At 34.9% G+C, this 22,365-nt stretch overlaps 1 protein-coding gene across 1 annotated transcript; it reads left to right on the top strand.

Annotated features, from left to right (window-relative positions):
- Positions 1 to 2,952: 2,952 nt before the first annotated feature.
- LOC144956914 (uncharacterized) lies at positions 2,953 to 13,963 on the top strand. Its single transcript, XM_078887737.1, has 6 exons — positions 2,953 to 3,032; positions 5,963 to 6,119; positions 7,341 to 7,496; positions 8,094 to 8,252; positions 9,367 to 9,485; positions 12,956 to 13,963. Exons 2-6 carry the CDS (start codon positions 5,985 to 5,987, stop codon positions 13,128 to 13,130), a joined length of 744 nt encoding a protein of 247 aa, XP_078743863.1. The 5' UTR covers positions 2,953 to 3,032; positions 5,963 to 5,984; the 3' UTR covers positions 13,131 to 13,963.
- Positions 13,964 to 22,365: the final 8,402 nt, after the last annotated feature.

Here is a 22,365-nt window from a genome sequence, read left to right as displayed (position 1 = left end):
TGTAAAGCACTTTGAGCACGTTTATTGGATATTGCGCTAAAGTGAACTGAAAAAAAATAGACTAGCAAAAGGAACTGAACAGATTGCTTTCTTTAAAGAGACTGTATGACTTTCAACATGTGAACAGTCGGACATGGTCGGTGCGTTGTCAGAGGGTGCTAATCCAATCGTTAATCCGCCAGAAAGCCTAATCGGATTAGTCTCGAATGCTAATCAAATTATATTAATCGTTATTCTTACACGTTTGACAAGTGAATTATTGTCGCTGTGCTTACTGTAGTCCCGACGTGTTGGTTAAGGTAGGTAGGTAGTTTGGAGTAAGTGAATAATAGGAAATGTAACTATGTATTTTTGTTGTAGGCGGTGAAGGGCGGGGGAATGGAGAGTGTCTGTGTTCCGAAAACGAGCGCGAGCAGAGTGTCGTCAAGCATAGTTTTGAACCAATAAGAAATGGCCAGAGTGTGATATCCCGTGTTATAATAGATATACAAACGAAACAAACAAATATAAATAAATAAATTAATTAATTACATCCTCCCGTGTGATATCGCTAGATGCCATAGCATCAGTATTCCATGAAGGGATATAGATATTCCTTCATAGTAAACGTCTGATTTCAACAGGAATCATATAATATTGTCCAAAATTGGGTGTTAATAATTGTATTACCCATGGAAAAAAAACAAAAACAAAAACAAAAATCAAAACAAAACAAAATATAAACAAACAAAAAAAAACCCAAATAAAACAAAACCAAAAAATCAAAACAAAACAAAATATAAACAAAAAAAAAAAAACCCCAAAAAACAAAAACAACAAATCAAAACAAAACAAAATAAAAACAAACAAAAAAACACCAAAAAACAAAAACAAAACAAAACGAATGTACCTGAAACGGGGCTCGAGCCCATGACCCCCCGGGTCACAGTGCAATGCCTTAACCGACGACGTTTACATACATGCAGGTCTAACATCCGAACCCACTTATGGGCCTCGTTTAAGATTGTTGTAATGGACAAAATTTTGTGTCATTTTTTTTTTTTGAGATTTCCATTACAAAAAAATGAGCCCATAAGAAATTTGGTTATCAGACCTGCAAATAAGTGCACGTCGGCCTTAAACAATTCAATTCAATTCAGAGGTTTATTTTCAGACAATTTCCAATATAAATCATACATACATCATAAGATATCGTCGCCTAGGCATTCCACGAAGGAATATTGTAGATAATTCATCAAACAAGATGTCTGATGTCAACAGGAATCACCCATGTTGTCCACGTGAGCAAATTAGGGGTTAATAATCTTGCTCAAGAATAAAGACGAAAGTGCCTACAGCGGGGCTCGAACACGGCTCATTCCGGGCCACAATGCAATGCCTTAACCAATCGACCACTTCGCCCCCCCCCCCCCCCCACAAATCATACATTAATTTAAAATTTATACCACTTGTCTACTCTGTCCCGCTTGTAACAAAAAGTTAATCAATATGATAGAATATATAAAATAAATAATCAAAAATAAGATAAAGTTCCCTTTATCCTTCCCATAGGGGGATTTTTTTTCTCTCTCGGGTCTATTCCAAGAAAAGACTCGAATAACCCAGGCATCAGCGGCAGTACAGAGCCGCAAATTGAGCTAAGGCGAGGTGACTTGCTCAAGGTCACACAGCGCGGCAGTGTGTGATCGAACTCGGTACCTTCCGGGTACGAAGCAAAGACCTTACCGCTGAGACACGCTGCCCCTAATATAATGTAATCTATATTACATTTCCATGTGCTCGAGATCATTGGTCACATTGGAATATGTGCTCAAAGTGACCCACATAGTGACAAAGTGTTCACAGTTTTTGAAATATCAAACATCACGATTGGTCATTTTATTCAGCTTGACACATGGGTATGCTTACAACTTTCATGAATAAAGCAGCGTGTTTACATTTCTGAAGAAGTACCCAATCGTTGGACAGCAACAAATCATGTGATAGATGACTTGATTGGAGGAAAATAATAGAATATAGATCGCTCCCATTAATTAATACTCGGATGAGTGAGGATGCAAGCATGAAATAAGGGGGTCCCGATAGCTCAGTTGGTAGAGCACTCGCTTCACATGATCGATCCTTTCCCCTGGTGCAGTCGATATTTTTTCCGACCCCCCCCCCCCTTTCCACCCATCAGTGAATGGGTAGCTGAGTCTATTAGATTTGGCGGAAAGTACTTTGCCATAGCACGGGATAAACTCCTGCTCCATGTGACCGATGGCTTCGAGGGACTACTGACAATAGTTCATAAAATTGAAATCTAGTTTTATGAGGCCCAGGGTGTTGGGGGGGGGGGGGTAATATAATGTAGGGCATTGTGAAGAACGTTTAGCCTGGCAGAAAGTACTTTGCGATAGAGTAGTGTTCTATTCAAAATAGGGAACCGATTGCTATTGTCCGTTTAACGCTATAAAAAAAAACAAGATATGTTCCGACTCCAGTGGCCTTTATATCAGTACTGACCATAATAATCATTGCATGACTATGGTGTAAAGCCATGCACCCATCCAGATACTAACCTTTTAAACATTGCTTGATACAACACCAGGCACATACCAAGCTACTGATCTTATCCAACATCGCTTGACTTCGTTAATAGATCATACATCCATCCAGTTTCTGCCCTTATCCAACATTGCTTGACTTCGTTACAAGATCAGACACCCATGCAGTTATTGTCCTCATTCCACAGTGCTTGAATTTCTCAGAAAACCAGACACGGTACCATCAACGAAAACAAGACAAAAAATAAAATATATATAAGTATACCACAAGAACAAAACGAAACTAGAGAGAAAGCCAGCGCTCGCATACTGAACAGACACCATTCTTACATTATACCTGTGTGTGTGTGTTAAATGTCCGGAAATTATATGTGTAGTTAGTGATTAATTAATCCTGAATGGATTTTTTAAGGTGCTTCTGTCGCTTGAAACAATAATTTTTGATTTGGATCATAGCACGAAGGGAATTACAGCCAGAGTTTCAGGGTTTGGTTTAAAAATGTTGTTTATTTAGTTATTAATTGTTTCTTCAATTATTAATTGCTTCACCAGCCTAACAATCCAAGAGCTGTTTGAAAAGGCAAGAGACAGGAGGAATGGAGAGAGATAATTCATGCAGTATCCGAAGCCTGGACCAGGCATGGAACCTAGAAGAAGAAGAATTGTTTCTTTGGATGTTTTTATAAAAATTTAGCTGGTTTCTTTTTGACAAATGTTCTTGACTATGTAGATACCTACTTCTTTTGCTTTTGGTTTTGTTTAGTTTTGTTTTAATGAAAACTTATTAAAATCACATAATTTCAAAAGCCACATAGTTCGATTCATGTCAATTTTAAAAAGAAAAAAACCCAAAAAAATCCCAATTACTACCGGCTATAGGGTTTGTTTAAAGATGGTGATTATAATAATAATAATAATAATAATAATAATAATAATAATAAAATTAATAATAATAATAATAATAATATATAATAATAATAATATAAAATAATATAATATAATAATAATAATAATATAATTCATAATAATAATAATAATATAATAATAATAATAATATAAATAGTAACAATAATACAATATGATAATAATAATAATAATAATAATAATAATAATAATAATCATCATCATAATCATAATAATAATAATAATAATAATAATGATAATAATGATATAATAGTAACAATAATAACAATAATAATAATAATAATAATAATAATAATAATAATAATAATAATAATAAATAATAATAATAATAATAATAATGATAATAATAATAATAATAATAATAATAATAATAATAATAATAATAATAATGATAATAATAATAATAATCAGTCATTGAAAGTGTGTTGTCTCTTTGTATATCAGTCTAGGTAGGTGGGGGGGGGGGGGGGGGGGGGGGTAGGATGGCTGATAAACCGTTCTTAAAAAAGCATCAAAATATACTAATAGACCATTTTGATATTTTGTTTGAGAGGTGCTATCTCCGAACATTTAACAATAAATACATCACAGCATCTATTAGAAGTGATACGGATCTCTCCATCAAAACCAAATGCGAAAGACATATACGTTCGTTTCTCCCGACAAGCATCAGATTGTTCAATATGCAAGAATTATAAACCTCTATAGTACTATTTATATCGATTTTGTTGTCCTTAGTTGTAGATAGGGTTTACAATCTTATAGATCATTTTAGCGTAACGATTATGTAGATACTCAATAACTGATCTATTTCGACACCATTTTTATTTCCCCAACATCTGCAGTGAAATAATTGAGATTGTTATACTAAATATAAACTACCCTTAAATCAATTATCAAATTTATTTTTATTCTATAAAGTCTACATATGATCGATATCTATATATCAATATGATATTCACTATACTGCATGTACTAGATACATTCTTATTTAATTTATTTTGAGGTATTTATAGGTTATTTAATACACAGTATTTTTAATGTCAATACTTAAATCCACCTCTTTTCTTTGTCATGTCTGTTTTACAATTTCAGAAAAGAATGAAATATAGGATCTATATATTATTATTATTATATTATTATTATTATTATTATTATTATTATTATTATTATTATTATTATTATTATTATTATTATTATTATTATTATTATTATATTATTAGTATGTAGTAGTAGTAGTAGTAGTAGTAGTAGTAGTGTATTATTATATATATAGTATATACTACTACTACTACTACTACTGTGTCTACTACTACACTACTACTACTACTACTACTACTCTACTACTACTACTACCTACTACTCTACTACTACTACTACTACTACTACTACTCTACTACTACTACTACTACTACTACTACTACTACTACTACTACTACTACTACTACTACTACTACTACTACTACTACTACTTACTACTACTACTACTACTACTACTACTCTACTACTACTACTACTACTACTACTACTAACTACTACTACTACTACTACATAATATATAATTAATATAATAATAATAATAATAATAATAATAATAATAATAATTAATAATAATAATATACATAATAAATAATAATGATATATAATAATAATAATAATAATAATAATAATAATAATAATAATAATAATAATAATAATAATAATAATAATAATAATAATAATAATAATAATAATAATAATAATTTTCACTTATTTATTTCTGTTTTGTATTCCTTTTTAAAAATTCGCTGAGCATATTTCAATAACATTATAGATATTGCTTTATTTGAAACTGCATTAATTTTCTTTATCCCTGATATTCTTCTTCTTTCTTTATTTTTTGTTTTATAAAGGTTGATTTCAGTTTTCACTTGTTAATTTGTCTCAAATGAAAGGTTTTTACAAACAGCAGATTTTACTTTTGGTAAGACTTGTTTATATTTTTAATTAATCTGCTTTTTCATAAATTGTCATAGAATTTGGAAAACAATATTTAACAATTATTATACTAAACCACTAATCTCCTCGTCCGAAGTATATATATTATATGACCTCGAAGTGTTGCAAAGACCTTTAACTAGTAAACACACATATAAACGGAAGGTCCTGGGTTCGACCCTCGCTCGGTGCATAGTTGAGTCCTTGGAAAATACTCTTTACTCAGATTCCCTCACCGTAATCAGGTGTAAAATGAGTACCTGACCGTTAACAGCGTTGTCTCTGTCCGAAAAATTATAATATCGCCTAACAGGCGTCATGTTTCATTCATGTAACGTGTTGCTGTTGGTAAGGGACCCCTTGTAAAGCGCTTTGAGCACAATTAGTGGATATTGCGCTATATTTAAAAGCTCAATATTTAAACACACACACCCTCCCCCCCCCACACACACACATACACACACATTGATAAAACATTTATTTACTTTATATCCCCCCCCCCCACCCCTTTTCAGCGTAAGGTTACGCCTTACAAAGATGGCCACTTCCCCCAAGGAGGAGGGTCAAAGCCCTGCACCCGTCTTTGACTATAGCCAAGTCAAACCGGATGTGCGTCATCTAAATTGGGTTCTTCCTTCTCCAAAGCGAGGCATGCAAGCTACAATGCACAGGGTAAGACGCAAATTAGAATATATTGCTTATTTCATCATGATCCATCGTGGCTTGTGCTCTTGAGCACGTTTTCTTTCTGATGTTATCGATCAGTATTCTTCCCTTTCTCACATTCTCCTTCTTGTTAATCAAGAAAACCCGGAAGAAAAGTGTGGCTGGCGGTATATTGAATGACATAAACAAAGTAAACTGCGCGAATAGCGCACTGTTTCTAAAGATGGGTACAAATGTGACCCTACGCCTCGAAGCGGTAATAAGTCGGGATTTGGAAAACGAAGAAAATCGGTTTTAAAGTGAAAATTGTCAAAATAATCAAATTTCAGTTTTTGGTAATTCCAGAAACTACAATCATTTTTCTACATGAAAACATAATAATTCAACATAAACATTTGCGATAGGTTGTATAATTTTAAGTTGTAAAATGCAACTATCAGTGACGCATTCAACACGAGAGTTACCATTCTCTCAGATAGCCACTATTTCCAAGGCCTAATAATACTGAGTCTTTGCCTCGACCAATAACATGTAAGATATCACAGCAAAGGGCATGTCTTTATCTATCTCAGATAATGCATGGCTGAATCGGCAGTTGCATCGTTCAACCAATAATGAACTTTAAAAACTGTAAACTAGACCAGCATTTTCCCTAACAACCTTACAAAATAAGAGATTCAGATTGGTCGAAATGATCACATGCGCTTGTCCGCCATTGAGATGCCCTCGCTTTGTTTGGTCACGAAGGTCGGCATGATGTGTGCGTGCATGTCGTGTGTGTGTGTGTGTGTGTGTGTGTGTGTGTGTTTGCGCATTTCAATAGAAAAACTGACAGAGATAGATATAGAAGAAGAAGAAGAAAATAATAATAATACAGCAACAAGAAATTCAGGTAGAGCTAAAACAGAAAGTTTTCAGGAACTATCTATAGATAGTATGCGCTTGGCTGAGGAATCACAACTTTGCCATCCGGAAGTATAACGGACCAATACACAAAACTATGTGTAACCATGATCGCTTATAGTCAGGTTAATACAGTTCAGTAAGCATTACTCATAAACTCGGATGGCACAAAACAATAACAAAGACCTGAGTGACGTCATCTTCGAACTATCTATAGGCCGATTGATAGGATTTAGTGAAAACTAGTCATTACAATAATTGTCTATGAACAGTAACAAAGAGCTGAGTGACGTCAACTTCATTCCATTTGCACACGTCTTCCAGAACGTTCCCAAGCTTCTCCTACCAAACGTATCCCATGATGCTGAGGACTACCTGATGGCAGCGAGACGTATCCTCTACAGACAGCGGATGTCCGCAAGGCTCCTGCCCAGATTCAACAGGGCAAAGTCCGCTAACTATGCAGGTCTATTGAAAGAGGTATTATGATATTATATGATTATCCTTCTCTTTGGTACTGGTTACTGGGTACTGTTGCTGCTGCTGTTGTATATGTTTTTGGTTTTGTTGCTGGAAGCTATTTTGTTATTGTTTTTTATGTTATTGTTGTTGTTGTTGTTCTTCTTCTTCTTCTTCTTCTTCTTCTTCTTCTTCTTCTTCTTCTTCTTCTTCTTCTTCTTCTTCTTCTTCTTCTTCTTACTTTTATTATTATTATTATTATTATTATTATTATTATTATTATTATTATTATTATTTTCATTATATCATCTATCTATCTATTATTTATTATTATTATTATTATTATTATTATTATTATTCTTTATTATCATCATCATCATCATTCATATTATTATTATTATTATTATTATTATTATTATTATTATTATTATTATTATTATTATTATTATTATTATTATTATTTTATTATTATTATTATTATTATTATTATTATTTATTATTATCATCATCATCATTATTATTATTATCATCATCATTACAATTACTATTATTGTTAATATGATTATGATTGGCATTTTGATTCGTTCTCTTATATCCTTGATCATCTACTACGGACAGATCTACGAGGCCGACTCCAGCCAGTTGGACATGCCCAACCTCCCCAAGTTCACACGATCCGTGGAGGCGTATCAGGTCCCCGTGTTCCCTGGACGTCGCTACACCCCGTCTGACGTCAACCGTATCGTCGACAGGTTGTCAACCTACGACCCGGAGAAGGTAAAAGACACTTCTTTGAAGTCTCGGGTTTCACGAATTGACCACATGCTGAGATATTTTTATTCTAATTTTGGTTTGTGTGTGTGTGTGTGTGCTTTTTTTTTTTGTCAGTTCATTGATATTTGTGTTTCATCGCCCCCCAAAATTTATGTTTTATACCAGGGTGGTGGTGAGGTTGGGGTGGGGGAGGTGGGGTTGCTACTTACAAAATTACTTAACCTCTTCGGACCTTGAGTCACATAGGGCATCCACCAGACATCTCCATTTTTTTGCGGTCGACTGCTTTTGCAGTGGCTGTATTCCTGGACATGACTGCTTCCTTTATTTATTTTTCCATGGTCCTTCGCCTGGTTTCTTCGGGTCTCCCCCGCTTTCTCTTCCCATCTGCAATCCAGTACATTTCTGCCACATGACACAGCCATCGCCATCTTCTTCTTTTTATTGTTAGTGCAGTACGCTATCTTTAACTCTCTCCTTACCGATCAGATATAGATTCCAAGAAAAACACACTCTTAAATCATTACTTATTATTACAGGTCCCAGAGTTCAAAGGATGTCATATCAAATTTGAAAACCTGTTATCTACAAGAAAAAAGACACTCCTAACTCATTCACTAGAGGTGCCTAAAGGAATCTCCGTCTGGAACTCTTTAATATCACCTCCCTCACCCCTCCCCTTGTCCCCTTCTCTTGTGCTTGATTTATATGTGTTTGATCTCGGTTTGCATTTCTTCTCAATGTCGCTTTCTCCCTCCCCCTCCCCTCTCTCTCATTCTCTCTCTGTCTCTCTCTTTTTTCTCTCTCTCTCCGTTCCTCTCTCTTTTGAGACACATGGTATCCTCACGAAAACAATACAATATGTGACCCACCGTCTCTAAACGGTATTATGTCGGGTGCAAATATTGAATTTATTGACAAGAACATGAAACTTGGGGATTGTTTCGATTTGTTATGTAAGAGAATGAAGACAATTTTTCACAATGTAAAAGCTCAAACATTGGTATTTATTATCAATTTAATTCCAAAGTCACTTTTCGGGGTCCAATTCATCCCGACATAATACCGTTTCGAGACAAATGATCACATATAAAAAAAACAATTGTGTAATCTACAGGTCCCTGAGTCCAAAGGATACCATATCAAATTTGAGAAACCTGTTATCTACAAGAAAAAATACACCGAGGAAGAACTGGATGCTATTGTGAAGAGACTGGCCAAGTACAATCCCGAAAAGTAAGTATCGAGTAATTAAAATGATATTATAGATTTAGTGTGAAGATCATAATATCTGAAAAGGTACTGAGTGCGACTAACCGAGTGTCATACGACAAGAGAGTAGTAGTAGTATCGTTCGGCTACACTTCTATGTTCAAGGTATCAATCCAGGTTCGGAAGTCATCATCATATTATCAAATTTTGTTGATGGTTTCAAATCCCCCTTCCAGTTTTATCTCTGGGCAATCTAGTACGAGGTGGTTTGCATCTTGTGGTGCTTGGTTGCACTTTGGGCACGTTGGTAATTCTTGGAGCCCCCATTTATACATGTTGGCAGCTGTTTTTGTATGTTTTGCAGCTACCCAGTATTTTCTTGGTTGATCCTATAGACCTGGGAGACTTTTACAGGGATCTTCAATTAGTTCCTCTCCTGTTGGCTTATTCTTTTTCCATTCCTCGCACCAGGCTTCTTGCGTTTTGTGCACAAGAGAGTGATTTATATTCTATTTGATAAACCAGACACTCTTCAACACGGGACCGACCGTAACTAATCAAAATCCTATCAGAAAACTTTAGATTTTTTATATGGAGCAATATCCTCTTAATCTGCACAATGGTCGACTAACCTCCGGGATGTGCGGCAGTGAGCAAGCTACCTCCCACGAGTTGTCTCTTGGTCTGTCCTGTTAACTCACTCAATCCTAGAGATTTTTTCTACTTTTCAAAATTGGAAAAATGTATTAAAAATGAGCATGTGCATAGATAGTTTTATTTTATAAAAGAAAACCATTAGCTTTGATACTACGCCTATGATTTGTTTCAAGAAATATGTAATAAATAAATGGGGTAAAAGTAACAGGGTAAACAACGGTGTTAGTGTTGAGTGTGTTAATGACGATGTTCCTCACCTGGTCACAAGTCCCCCCCCCCCCAACTTGCAGCATTTCTTTCTCCGTCAGGTAGCTTTGGGCCAGTCACGTTTTCTTTTTTCTCTCTGGAGATCTGGCCATTGCTGCCATAGAAGTCCCGTGTTTCAGTTATTTTGGCAAGATGGTGATTTTAATTTTAATCGATCTATTTTTGAAGAAGTTTTCTGGACAAAATTTTCAATACGTGTTTATTTCTGAGCGGCATACCGTTATTACTTACTACTAGTCAAACATTTTTAAAATTGAGCTTTTATATAGAGCAATATCCACTAAACGTGCTCAAAGCGCTTTACAAGGGGTCCCTGACAAAGAGCAACACGTAACATGTAGAACGAGACATGACGCTGTTAGAAGACATTACAATTTTTTCGGACATAAACAACGCTGTTTACGGCCAGGTGCTCATTTTACACCTGAGTACGATAAGAGAATGTGAGTAAACAGCCTTGTCCAAGGACTCAACTATGCGCCGAGTGAGACCTGAACCCAGGACCTTCCGATCCAAAGCGAGTGTCATACCATTAGACCACATATCCGCACAAGAGAGTGACTTATATTCTATTTGATAAACCAGACACTCTTCAACACGGGACTGACCGTAACTAATCAAAATCCTATCAGAAAACTTTAGATTTTAGATGTAGCGCAATATCCCCTTAATGTGCAGAATGGTCTTTTACAAGGACACCTTGGCTAACAATAACGTTTAACAAGAGACATAAAACATGTAACAGAAAACGCTGTTAACTGCTAGATAGCATTCTTGAATTGATGTATAGTTTTATGATTTCATTTTTATAGGGAACAGATGTAGATTCCAAAAATACACACTCTTAAATCATTTATTTTTTTTTATAGATCCCAGAATTCAAAAAATACCATAATATTAAATTTGAGAAACCTTTTGTCTTTAAAATTGTATTATTATGGTTAAAGCGTTTGTGGCACGCTTATGGATATTGACTTATAAATAAGCTCAATTTAATTTATATAAAAGCTCAATTTAAGATTTAAATTTAAATTAGAGTGTGCGGCTGTGTGGTCTAGTGGTATGACACTAGCTTTCGGATCGGAAAATCCTGGTTCGTCTCTCTCACCGACATATGGTCTTGGAAAAGGCTCTTTACTCACATTCTATCATTGTACTTTTTGTAAAATGGTATCCTGGCTTTTACAGCGTTGTCCTGTCGGAAAAAAATAGTAATGTCGCCTAACAGGCGTCATGCTCTTAACTACTTGTTACGTGTTGCTATTTGTCAGTGATTGTTGTAAGCGCTTTGAGTACGTTTTGTGGATATTGCGCTATATAAAAGCTCCATCTCGAGCTTAAGATTGTTGCGTGGCTTTGTGGTCTAATGGCATGACACTCGCCTTTGAAGCAGTAGGTCTTTGGTTCGAGTTCTGCTCTTGATAGCGCAAAATGGAGTCCTCATAAATTTCTTTACTTGAAACTTGATTTTTGATTAGAGCAATATTCCACAAAAGTGCTCAAAGCGCTTTACAAGGGTCCTCCTAACCACTTGCAGCACGTGACATGTTAACACGAGACTGATCCCTATTAGGCCCATAATACACTATTTTTTTCCCGACGAGACAATGCGTAATCTAAGGGCAGGTACTTATTTTCACATCTGAGCACTGTGAGAGAATGGGTAATGAGCCTTTTCCAAGGACTCAACTAAGGCCGAGCGAGAGGCTCGAACTCACGACTTCCGATCCGAAAGCGATTGTCATACCACAAGACTACATAGCCGCACAAAACACACTTTCTTCCACCGTACTCAGGTATAAAATGATTACCCAAGCAACCACAACCGTGATAGGAGTTTGTTGTGAAAGACCACTCTGTAGTTTTAAATTAGTTTAAATTAATTTTTTGTTGAAATAATATTTTACGAAATGACGAATATTGAGAATAGAGACCAAATAATAGGAAAAATATTTTATTTCAAGGTTTAAAAAACAAAAGCTATTCCTTTAATTCATGACATTTAGCTTTATTTAAATTTTATATGTTTAAAGTTTAAAGTTTATTTAATCTTAGGCTTTCGCCAATAATTCATACAATTTGATGAAAAGTGAGAAAAAAAAAGAAAAAAGAATAATAAGGATAGGTTAAAATTCAATTTTCAGCATTCGGTTCATCCATTTGATGTGCTCGGTCAAATATATTGCGCTATTTATAAACGCATTTTGTTAATTGAATTAAAAAGAGAAAATTATTTTGATAGGATTTTTTGTTATTGGTATTCTTTTGTTTTGAACTTTTTGTTTTCCTGTGTTTATTTCTATCTTTATTTGTTTGGTTTGTTTTTTTTTTTTTGGTTTTTTTTTTTTTTTTAATATTTTTTATTAAAGCTTTCATTATTACTGTCTAAACCCATTAATTACTTTTTTCTAACAACCTAACCCGACGTTCTTCTTTCTCTCTTCTCTTCTCTATCTCTCTCGCTTGCTTCTCTCTCTCTCTCTCTCTCTCTCTCCCATCTCTTACCCCTTTCAACGATTCCCTCAACCTTCCTCAATATCCTCCATCGACCTCCATAAATCCCAAAACAGGACACCACCAGAATCTAGAGGAGTTGTGCCCAGTGCCCTGACAGAACCTAATCGTACCAGCCTGTGTAAGATCAACAAGTGCAACAGTCAACAGGTACAGGACATCGTAGAGAGATTGTGCACATACGACCCTGCGAGATGGCCGCCTGGTTCCCGTGCTGGCTGTCGTTCTTAAAATATACACTTAACTCTCTCCTTACCAGCTATTTTCAGAATTATACCCGAAACTTCATACTTATCCAACACAAAGGTAGATTTTTCAAACAGATAGTCACGAGTAGGACCTATATTCTATATCCTGTTCAGAAAATAAAATGAGCTCTGCAACAAAGTGTCGAGTTTTTATATCTTAACTATAACAAAAGAAATCAGTATAAGAAAATTGTTGGATACATCGTAATGAATGTGACGATTTTGTGATGGGTAGTAAGGAGAGGATTAAAAAACTAGCTCGTGATAGGGAAAGAAATTAAGAGACATCTATTTTCTCCTGCTCAGTAAAACATCACAAGCAATATAGATACAAATGATAAAAGCCTATCTCGACAAAGGAGAACGAAATGTTACCAGCATCATCGTCAGGCAACTAATATTTTTTTTAATACATGAAGTAAATTGCATTGTTTGGTGTCTGTCATTGCATACAATTGAAGCTAATTCAGACGTTTATAAAAATTAAACGAGTGTTTTGAATAATGTCATAAGAACTAAAATAAGATTGTTTAAAAAGAGGTTGACTTAAACTCAAAATTTTAGATTAAGTTCTGCATTTGATATTACTGATTTCGGTTGTAGTGTACGGATTCCAAAATGTTTCAAAATAAGATAGGCATGCATATGCTGAGTTATTTACGATCATTATTGTAGTAGTAAACGTCATGTAAATAAATGTTTTTGTTTCTATTTTTGTTGTTGTTGGATTTTTTTATTATTTCCAGTCTAAATCGTCTCGGTAATAAGCGACCTTTGTTGGTCTACATCTAATAATTACAACAATTTGGTATCCTAATAAGCACTGTTAAACATAATATTGTTTTTACAGTATTTATTATTATTATTATTATTATTATTATTATTATTATTATTATTATTATTATTATTATTATTATTATTATTATTATTGTTGTTGTTGTATTATATTATTAATTATTATTATTATTATTATTATTATTATTATTATTATTATTATTATTATTATTTATTATTATTATATATTATTATCAATATTATTATAATTGTTATTATTATTATTATTATTATTATTATTATTATTTATTTCATTATTATTATTATTATTATTATTATTATTATTATTATTATTTATTATATATTATTATCAATATTATTATAATTGTTATTATTATTATATATTATTATTATTATTATTATTATTATTATTATTATTATTATTATTATTATTATTATTATTATTATTATTATTATTATTAATATTAATATCGATCTCACTATTTTCATTACTGTACAGAGTTTGTTCTATAACTATTGATACAAGTTGCTCTCCCTTTTTTACGTGGTGTGTCATGAAATGCAAATTAAATGGAATCAGTCTCTCGGTCGATTGGTTGTTTTATTTTAAATTAATATTTTTCTTATCATTTCCCTGTGTTTCTGATTTTCCAAAACAAAATTACTTCTTTTTTTTTCAAATACACTACCGCCCCAAGGGGAAGATCACCCAAATAACACGAAGTTATGGTTTCACTGCTTTTACGTTGGTTTCTTTTTTTTTTTTTGTTTTTTGTTCTTCTTGATTTGGGTTTATCTTATAATCCTTTGTGACCCACCCCCTCCTTTTTATAGAACTCAGAGATTTTATATTCATTCTCATCAATAAAACATAATATCAACTCAATCGAAGTCCAATATTTTTGGTTATAAATTCAATTTTCAGCACATAAGTCATTCCGACGTCGGTGGGTCACTTTTTTTTATATATTTGCAGTATACCCTGGGTAAGTTGATGTCCAAGGGACCACTAAAAACATCGACTCATCCGAAGATCGACTTAAAAGACCCAAAAGACCCTTGTTCAGTTCATCTTGTGCGTGTTTAACTCGCTCCCGTTTAAAATATCGTTTAGGTTTTAATTTAGTTCATGGACGGAAAATATCAAAAAGTTGAAAAAGTCGACTTATTAAGTTTTGGGAGAATGGTCTTCAATTTAGAGACCACATTAGAGCCCAATACAAACCAATAATGAGAGTAAATTGAGTATGATATTCATTTATAAGGAGGATTTCAAAGTATTCATAGGTGTGCCTTTGATCACTTCAAAGATTCCCTTACCAAGAATACTCTGGAGTAGTTGACGTCCAAAGGAACACCAAAAAAAATAAATCAACTCATCCGAAGTGTGCCTTTCAACACGTCAAAGATTCCCTCAGCAAGCTAAATTTTGTGTAAATATGAATAATAGAACAAGTTGCCTATTTTTGTGTGTGCGGCTATGTAGTCTAATGGTATGAAACTTGCTTTCGGATAGGAAGGTCCTGGTCCGAGCCTCGCTCGGGGCGTAGTTGAGTACTTGGAAAAGGCTCTTTACTCACGTTATCTTAACGTACTCAGGTGTAAAATGAGTATTGGCCGTTAACAGCGTTGTCTCTGTCCAAAAAATTGTAATATCGCCTTACAGGCGTCATGTCTCGTCCTACATGTTACAGCTGGCCAAGGACCTTGTAATGCGATTTTGTGCACGTTTAGTGGATATTGCGCTTTCTAAAAATTATGTCTTTTTCTTTGTACTGATACTCTCACTGTCTATAGCCAATGCTCGTTCACACCTGAGTTGAGTGGGGTAACGTGTGTAAAGAGCTTTGGTTTTGCCCAGGTCCTGATTGGAGACATAATATACAGACCCGTCTACTACTACGAAGAAATCGTAGAATAACGAAATTAGGGTTCCATTATCAGAACTTCATGAGCATCTCATAGTCATTAAAACTTATAAAAATGAAAGTTGATGCCAGGCTACATGAATGTGAACTGTTGATCTATGAAGTGAACAATAACGACTAAATTTTTATCTCTTAAAAACTAAGAATTTTTAAAATTTTAAGTAGGCATGTCTGAATATATAGGATGATATAGGAAGCCTGCACTGTAAGGCGATATTACAATTGGGCGTTCCATAGAAACGACGCTGTTATCGGCCAGGTACTCATTTTACACATGAGTGTGACGAGAAAATGTGAGTAAAGTGCCTTTACCAAGAACTCGATTTCGGGTCTCGACCCAGGAATCCACAAGTCCGAATGCGATTGACATAATGTCACATGCTAATAGACAAAAACAGATTTATTTTGTAACCCAACGCCTGAAAGGGGCATTAATTCCAGGGCCCATGGAGTGAGTTGGTCTCAAGATTTTTGAAGAGAAGACAAAACTACTGGGCTTAACTGCCAAATAAGAATCAGGAATCACCATCTCCAGAACAGCAATAGAAGATGTCGGGTAATTTACATACTTTGGCAGCAAAATCAGTCAGTCGGGTGGAATTGATGAAGACATCATCTCTAGAACCAAGAAAGCGCGCCAAGTCTTTGCAATATTGAGGCCAATACGGAAAGCGTCCAGCATATCCACAAACACGAAGCTTAAAACATTTAACACTAATGTTAAAGCAGTCCGGCTCTATGGGTCAGAGACTTCGCGAACAACATTCACCACATCGGCCAAGATACAAACTTTTGTCAATCGCTGTCTTGGACAAATCCTCATGTTGAAATGGTTTGACACAGTGCCAAATGCTGACCTTTGGACAAAAACAAACCAAGAGCAAATGGATATTCAGGTCAGACGCAGAAAGTGGCAATTGGTTGGCCGTACCCTGCGGAAAGAGCCCTGTAATATACCCAAGCAGGCTCTCGAATGGAACCCACAGGGCAAGAGGAAACGGGGTCGTCCAAAACAGACTTGGAAGAGAAACCTTCACCAAGATTTGTGCGTCTCCGATCTTAGCCGGAGTGAGGCAAAGGTTTGTGCCAAGGACAGAAGAAGATGGAAGAGTGCTGTTGAGGCCCAATGCTCCGCCAGGAGCCAAGAAGCAAAAGTCAAAGTCCTGTCCCATCCTGCACGTCTCATATTTGAGTCCTTGCAGTAGTCTCTTCACTCATATTCTTTTACCTTACTCAGTTGTCAAATGAATACCTGGCCGTTAACAGCGTTGACTCAGTGCGAAAAAAAAGTAATACGCCTAACAGGCGTCATGTCTAGTCCCACATGTTATTTTTTTTCTGAGTCGTATTCATCCCGACATACTAGCATTTGCAGGTCCGATAACCGAATGCAATTATGACCTTGATTTACCATTGGAAAATATCCACTAAATGTGCTCAAAGCGCTTTACAAGGGGTCCATGGTCAACAGCAACATTTAACATGTAGGACGGGACATGACGCCTGTTAGGCGACATTACAATTTTTCGGACTAAGACAACGCTGTTAATGGCCAGGTACTCATTTTACACGATGAGAGAATGTGCGTAAAGAGCCTTGTCCAAGGACTCAACTATGCGCCGAGCGCGAGGTTCGAACCCAGGACATCCCGATCCGAAAGCGAGTGTCATAGCACTAGACCACATAGTCGCACACTGGTGTAATGGAGAACATTTTGCGTTAGTTTGAGAGAATTGATTACCAATATAACAATGTGGCCATAAGAAGTTGGGTTATCAGACCTGTAAATTATTGCGCGTCAATCACAATTAATCAGATAAAGAAATTGACATCTTTTGAAGTTTACTAACATCCTTCCACCTTACTCAGCTGTCAAATGAATACCTGGCCGTTAACAACGCAGTCTTAGTGCGAAAAAAAAGTAGAAATCGCTTAACAGCCGTCATGTCTCTTCCTACATGTTTATTTTTTCTGCGTCCCGACATACTACCGTTTGCAGGTATGGTGAGCATATAGCGTTAGTTTGAGAGAATTAATTACCAATACAACAATGAGGCCATATCAAGTTGGGTTATCTGACCTGTAAATCATTGCGCGTCAATCACAAATAATCAGATAAAGAAATAAACATCTTTTGAAGTTAACCCTCTCCTTACCAACTAAAGGAAAATTGTCACATACATTACGATACAACCAAATCTTATTCAAATTTCTCTTGTACATCATAAAATTTAAAGAAAATGAACAGTGTGTTGCAGAGCATGTTTTGCTAAAAAAAAATTATGTATTGCAAGAATTTTACTGCTATTATGTTTGAGTGATAATAAATCTATTTTTGTGTTAGTTTGGTGTGAAGTTTTGGGGGAAATCCTGAAAATGGCTGATAAGGAGAGAGTTAAAGAAACAAAAACACATACTCGATCTCTTCTCAATAAAGGCATTTACTTTAATACAAATTGTGTCAGCGAAGCTTAAAAATTGAATCATAAGCTTAACTCACTCAACCCTAACACCGACTATATCCGTAGTTTACCCGGGGTAAATTTTACACCATGCCTATTTAATACATTTTTTAATGAAACATATCATAGGCGTAGTATCAAAGTAATGTGTTTTTTTTTTTTTTTGCATGTTAATGTAGATCATAAACATCATGACATGTCATTTATGATTTGCCTCAAAGGTATTAAGTGGTTGGGTAGATGTTGAAAATGAAAACATATAAATTGTATTTTACAAAAATGGATACAATTTTAGTAATGCCACAATTTTTATTGCCCAGTTAACATTAAATTGTTAAAACGAGACATAATACGTTTTGAGACATCACATTAATACTTTTTAATTTGAGAGAAACTCTGATTGAGTGAGTTAAGATTAACCCTAGGTATGACATACTATTCAATGTGTGAAATAATTAGTCATAATCCAAAAATCTCACTGCAATGTAAGCTTTAACATTCAGTTGATAGCATGTGTGCATTAAAAAAAAAAACTTTACATTATACCAGACCTACATAAAATTAGGAAAACTTCGTAGCATTACGAATTTTGGCCCCGACTGCAGAGCTGCAATTAAATGTGTTTTTGACTCGAAAATTATACTGAAAAGGAAAGTGTCATTCTGGAAAAAAATCCCCTTTATTCATCCCACAGGGAAAATTTGTCTTTCGGGTCTATCCTAAGAGAAGACTGGAATAACCCAGGCGTTAGCCACAGTGCAGCGCCACAAAGTGAAGCTTGCGCGCAGGTGACTTGCTCAAGGCCACACAGCGTAGCCGCGGGTGATTGAACTCGGTACTTTTCGGGTATGAAGCAAAGACCGCTGAGCCACGCTGCCCCTAAACCCCTCTCTCTCTCTCTCTCTCTCTCTCTCTCTCTCTCTCTCTCTCTCTCTCTCTCTCTCTTCTATCTTTCTATCTCTCTCTCTCTCTCTCTCTCTCTCTCTCTCTCTCTCTATCTCTCTCTAGTATATATATATATATATATATATATATATATATAATATATATAACTTATATAGGACTTTGGAGCATTAATTGAATAAACTGAGGGGAAAATCATAATTTGTAAAGCTATTTTTTACTATAGTTTTTCTTATTTTTCTTCTTTGGAAACTACGAATTTCTGAAATTTCAAGTTGGCAGCTCTGGTGTAAACAAATCTCTCAATCTGGTTTTATGCAGTAGACACAAATAAATCTGAATCTGATGGTAATATAAATCAGTTAAACCTCTCCTTACCAACCATAGGAAAATCGTCACATTCGTTATGGTACAACCAACATTTTTCTTATTCAAATTTCTATTCTACACCATAAAATTTAAAGAAAGTGAACAGTGTTTTGTAGAGCATGTTTTGCTTAAGAAATTATTTATCGCAAAAACTTATACTGCTATTGTGTTGAGTGATAAAAATCTTTTTTTTTGTTTAGTTGGCTGTGAAGTTATGGGGAAAATGGCTGGTAAGGCAGGAGAGGGTTAACTGTTGTGTAACTGTTGTGAAAGACACATATTTAACCCTCTCCCTACCAGGCATTTTCAAAATATTCCCCAAAATGTTACACCCACCCAACACAAAGAAATCGATTTTTCTTACTCAAACAGAAAAGAAACAAATACATTCTATGCATAATAATGATCAGCAAAATGAAATCTACAACACAGTGTTGTCACATTTTTATAGCTATAATAAAACATTTTTCTTTAAATTGTGTGATTTACAAAAGATATCTGAATGATAAAAGTGCTGGTTGGATCGTAACGAATGTGACGATTTTCATATGGTTGGTAAGGAGAGGGTTTAAAAAATGCGTCAGAACACTCTTTCTTCAACTACCACTCGATTTAAGTGACCCCCATCTTGGAAAAGAAAACAACAAAACCCTAAAACCCGCGACCCAGGAAGACATTGAGAGGTCCCAGGTTTGAGAGTCTTTGCCAAGGTGAGGGTCATTCTGCTACTGATATAATGATGCTACCTTATGATTCAATATGTATCCTCTTCATTTTTCACTATTCAATCCGGGTGACTAATTACACACTTCCGATGAGTTTTGAACCTGAACAAGAGAGGTTTGACGTCAAGACTTCTCTGCCTTATTAATTATAGTTTCTTGAGCTGCAAAAATTAAAACCTTTTCATTTTATCATTTGATTATTACAGTTGACTTAAAACACATTTTATTCTACCCCTTGAATCCCACTATAGACTATAGTATCAGATTGAACCAGTAGGTCAGATCGTAGCCATCGTAAACTTATAGCCTGATGCTGACCAAAAAATGAGGGTCAAAATGCCAGTCTTTGGCCACAAAAGAAAACAAATCGTGAGTTGTATTCAATAGTTCCACCGATGAGACCACTTGTTTCCATGAGCACTACTGTGCTCAAAAACCAAATAATGACGTCAAAATGCCAGTCTTTTTGGGTTTCAGTGTCAGGCTATAACTTAACGATGGCCACGGTCATATCGCAGCCATCGTAAAGTTACCTATAGCCTGACATAAGATCCCTCTAGGACTTATAGAGAGACGTAATTTTTTAGTTTGCGCAGCGTCTAGCCAGTGGTCGTTAGCAGAGCTCAAGGAAACAAGTGATTCAATTGTTGAACTATTGAATACAACTCAGGATTTGTTTTCTTTTGCTGCCAAAGACTTGTCTTTTGACGTCATTTTTTGGTCAATGTCAGGCAATAATTTTACGATGGCTACCGTCAGATATTAATACATTCTACAAAACTATGCCTAGACCATGTTATCTTTACCAAAAAGTGAAATAATGATTAAATTCTTTTTTAGAAGTAAAAAAAACAAATCTAAAAGAATCACAAAATTGTATATTTCTGTGCCATGAAAACAGTGAAAATGAATTTAAAAATATTTTTTTTTATTTGGAGAAATATTTAGACTTATACTTCGTGGGCTTTCGCAAAAGTTGATATATTATAACATGAATCTATCGTCGTTTATCCATAACATAAAAACAGCAACATGTCATGTGTAACAAATTATAACAATAATAATGAAATCATATAATATCACAGAACGCTATGATAAAATCAATCAATGGATTGGATGCATAACGGTTATCTTTCTTTCACAGCATAGAAGGGCAACATGCATATTATTCGTAACATAGTGTAAAAATTATGAATTTATTTATAACATTTAATTATTCACGAGGTTTAACTCTGTCAGCGGTGAGGCTATAATATTCGCATTTTCGTCACAAAATGGCTGACACCCGATTGAGGCAGCATGAGAATGACAAAGCTAAGACAAAGCGACATTCCAATTCGGCGCAAAATCTCAATTAAAATGCCCCCCAAGGGCCAATTGAATGCTCTGATGAAAGAAATGATACCATTGGTTCAATTTATAGTACTTTTGTTGAAAGTGGGGTTGAATTACATTATTGTTTTTGTCTTTCAAGATTGTTACGAGACCGGGAAGAATCTCTTATGAGATAACACTGACTGGAGAAAAGGAGGGAAGAAGACACAGCAAGAGTGAACTCCCCGCCTGCTAGGGTAGGTCAAGAGACTCACCCTTCCCCCCCCCCCCTACCCCCACCCCACCCGTATAAATATACAATCATGAAAGTTGTATGACCTGACATTTTACAATAATGTGTGATTCCCCGCCTTAAATGCTATGATGTCGAGCTGATTAAACCTGTTTGCTGTCGTACTCTGAAAAAAAAAAATCTTATTAAAAATTTTGGTCAGAAAAATCGTCCTTCGGACATCTGTCGATTCAACTCAGCCTCATCTTGGCAAAATTCCCAAAGCTAGGACTTAGCAAAGTCCCAGGTTTAAGAGTATTGGCGATATGAAAGTCTTTTTAAATAGATCGATTTTCGAAAGACTTTATATATATATAAATATGTAATAAATACTAGAGTGCCCCCAAGCACCCATATATATATATATATATATATATATATATATATATATATATATATATATATATATATATATATATTATATCACAGA

The sequence above is a fragment of the Berghia stephanieae genome, chromosome 11 (assembly GCF_034508935.2).
Source record: "Berghia stephanieae isolate SIO BIC M18660-M18661 chromosome 11, UCSD_Bste_1.3, whole genome shotgun sequence".
NCBI classification, from domain to species: domain Eukaryota; kingdom Metazoa; phylum Mollusca; class Gastropoda; order Nudibranchia; family Aeolidiidae; genus Berghia; species Berghia stephanieae.
This window is presented reverse-complemented; position numbering and strand designations above follow the sequence as displayed.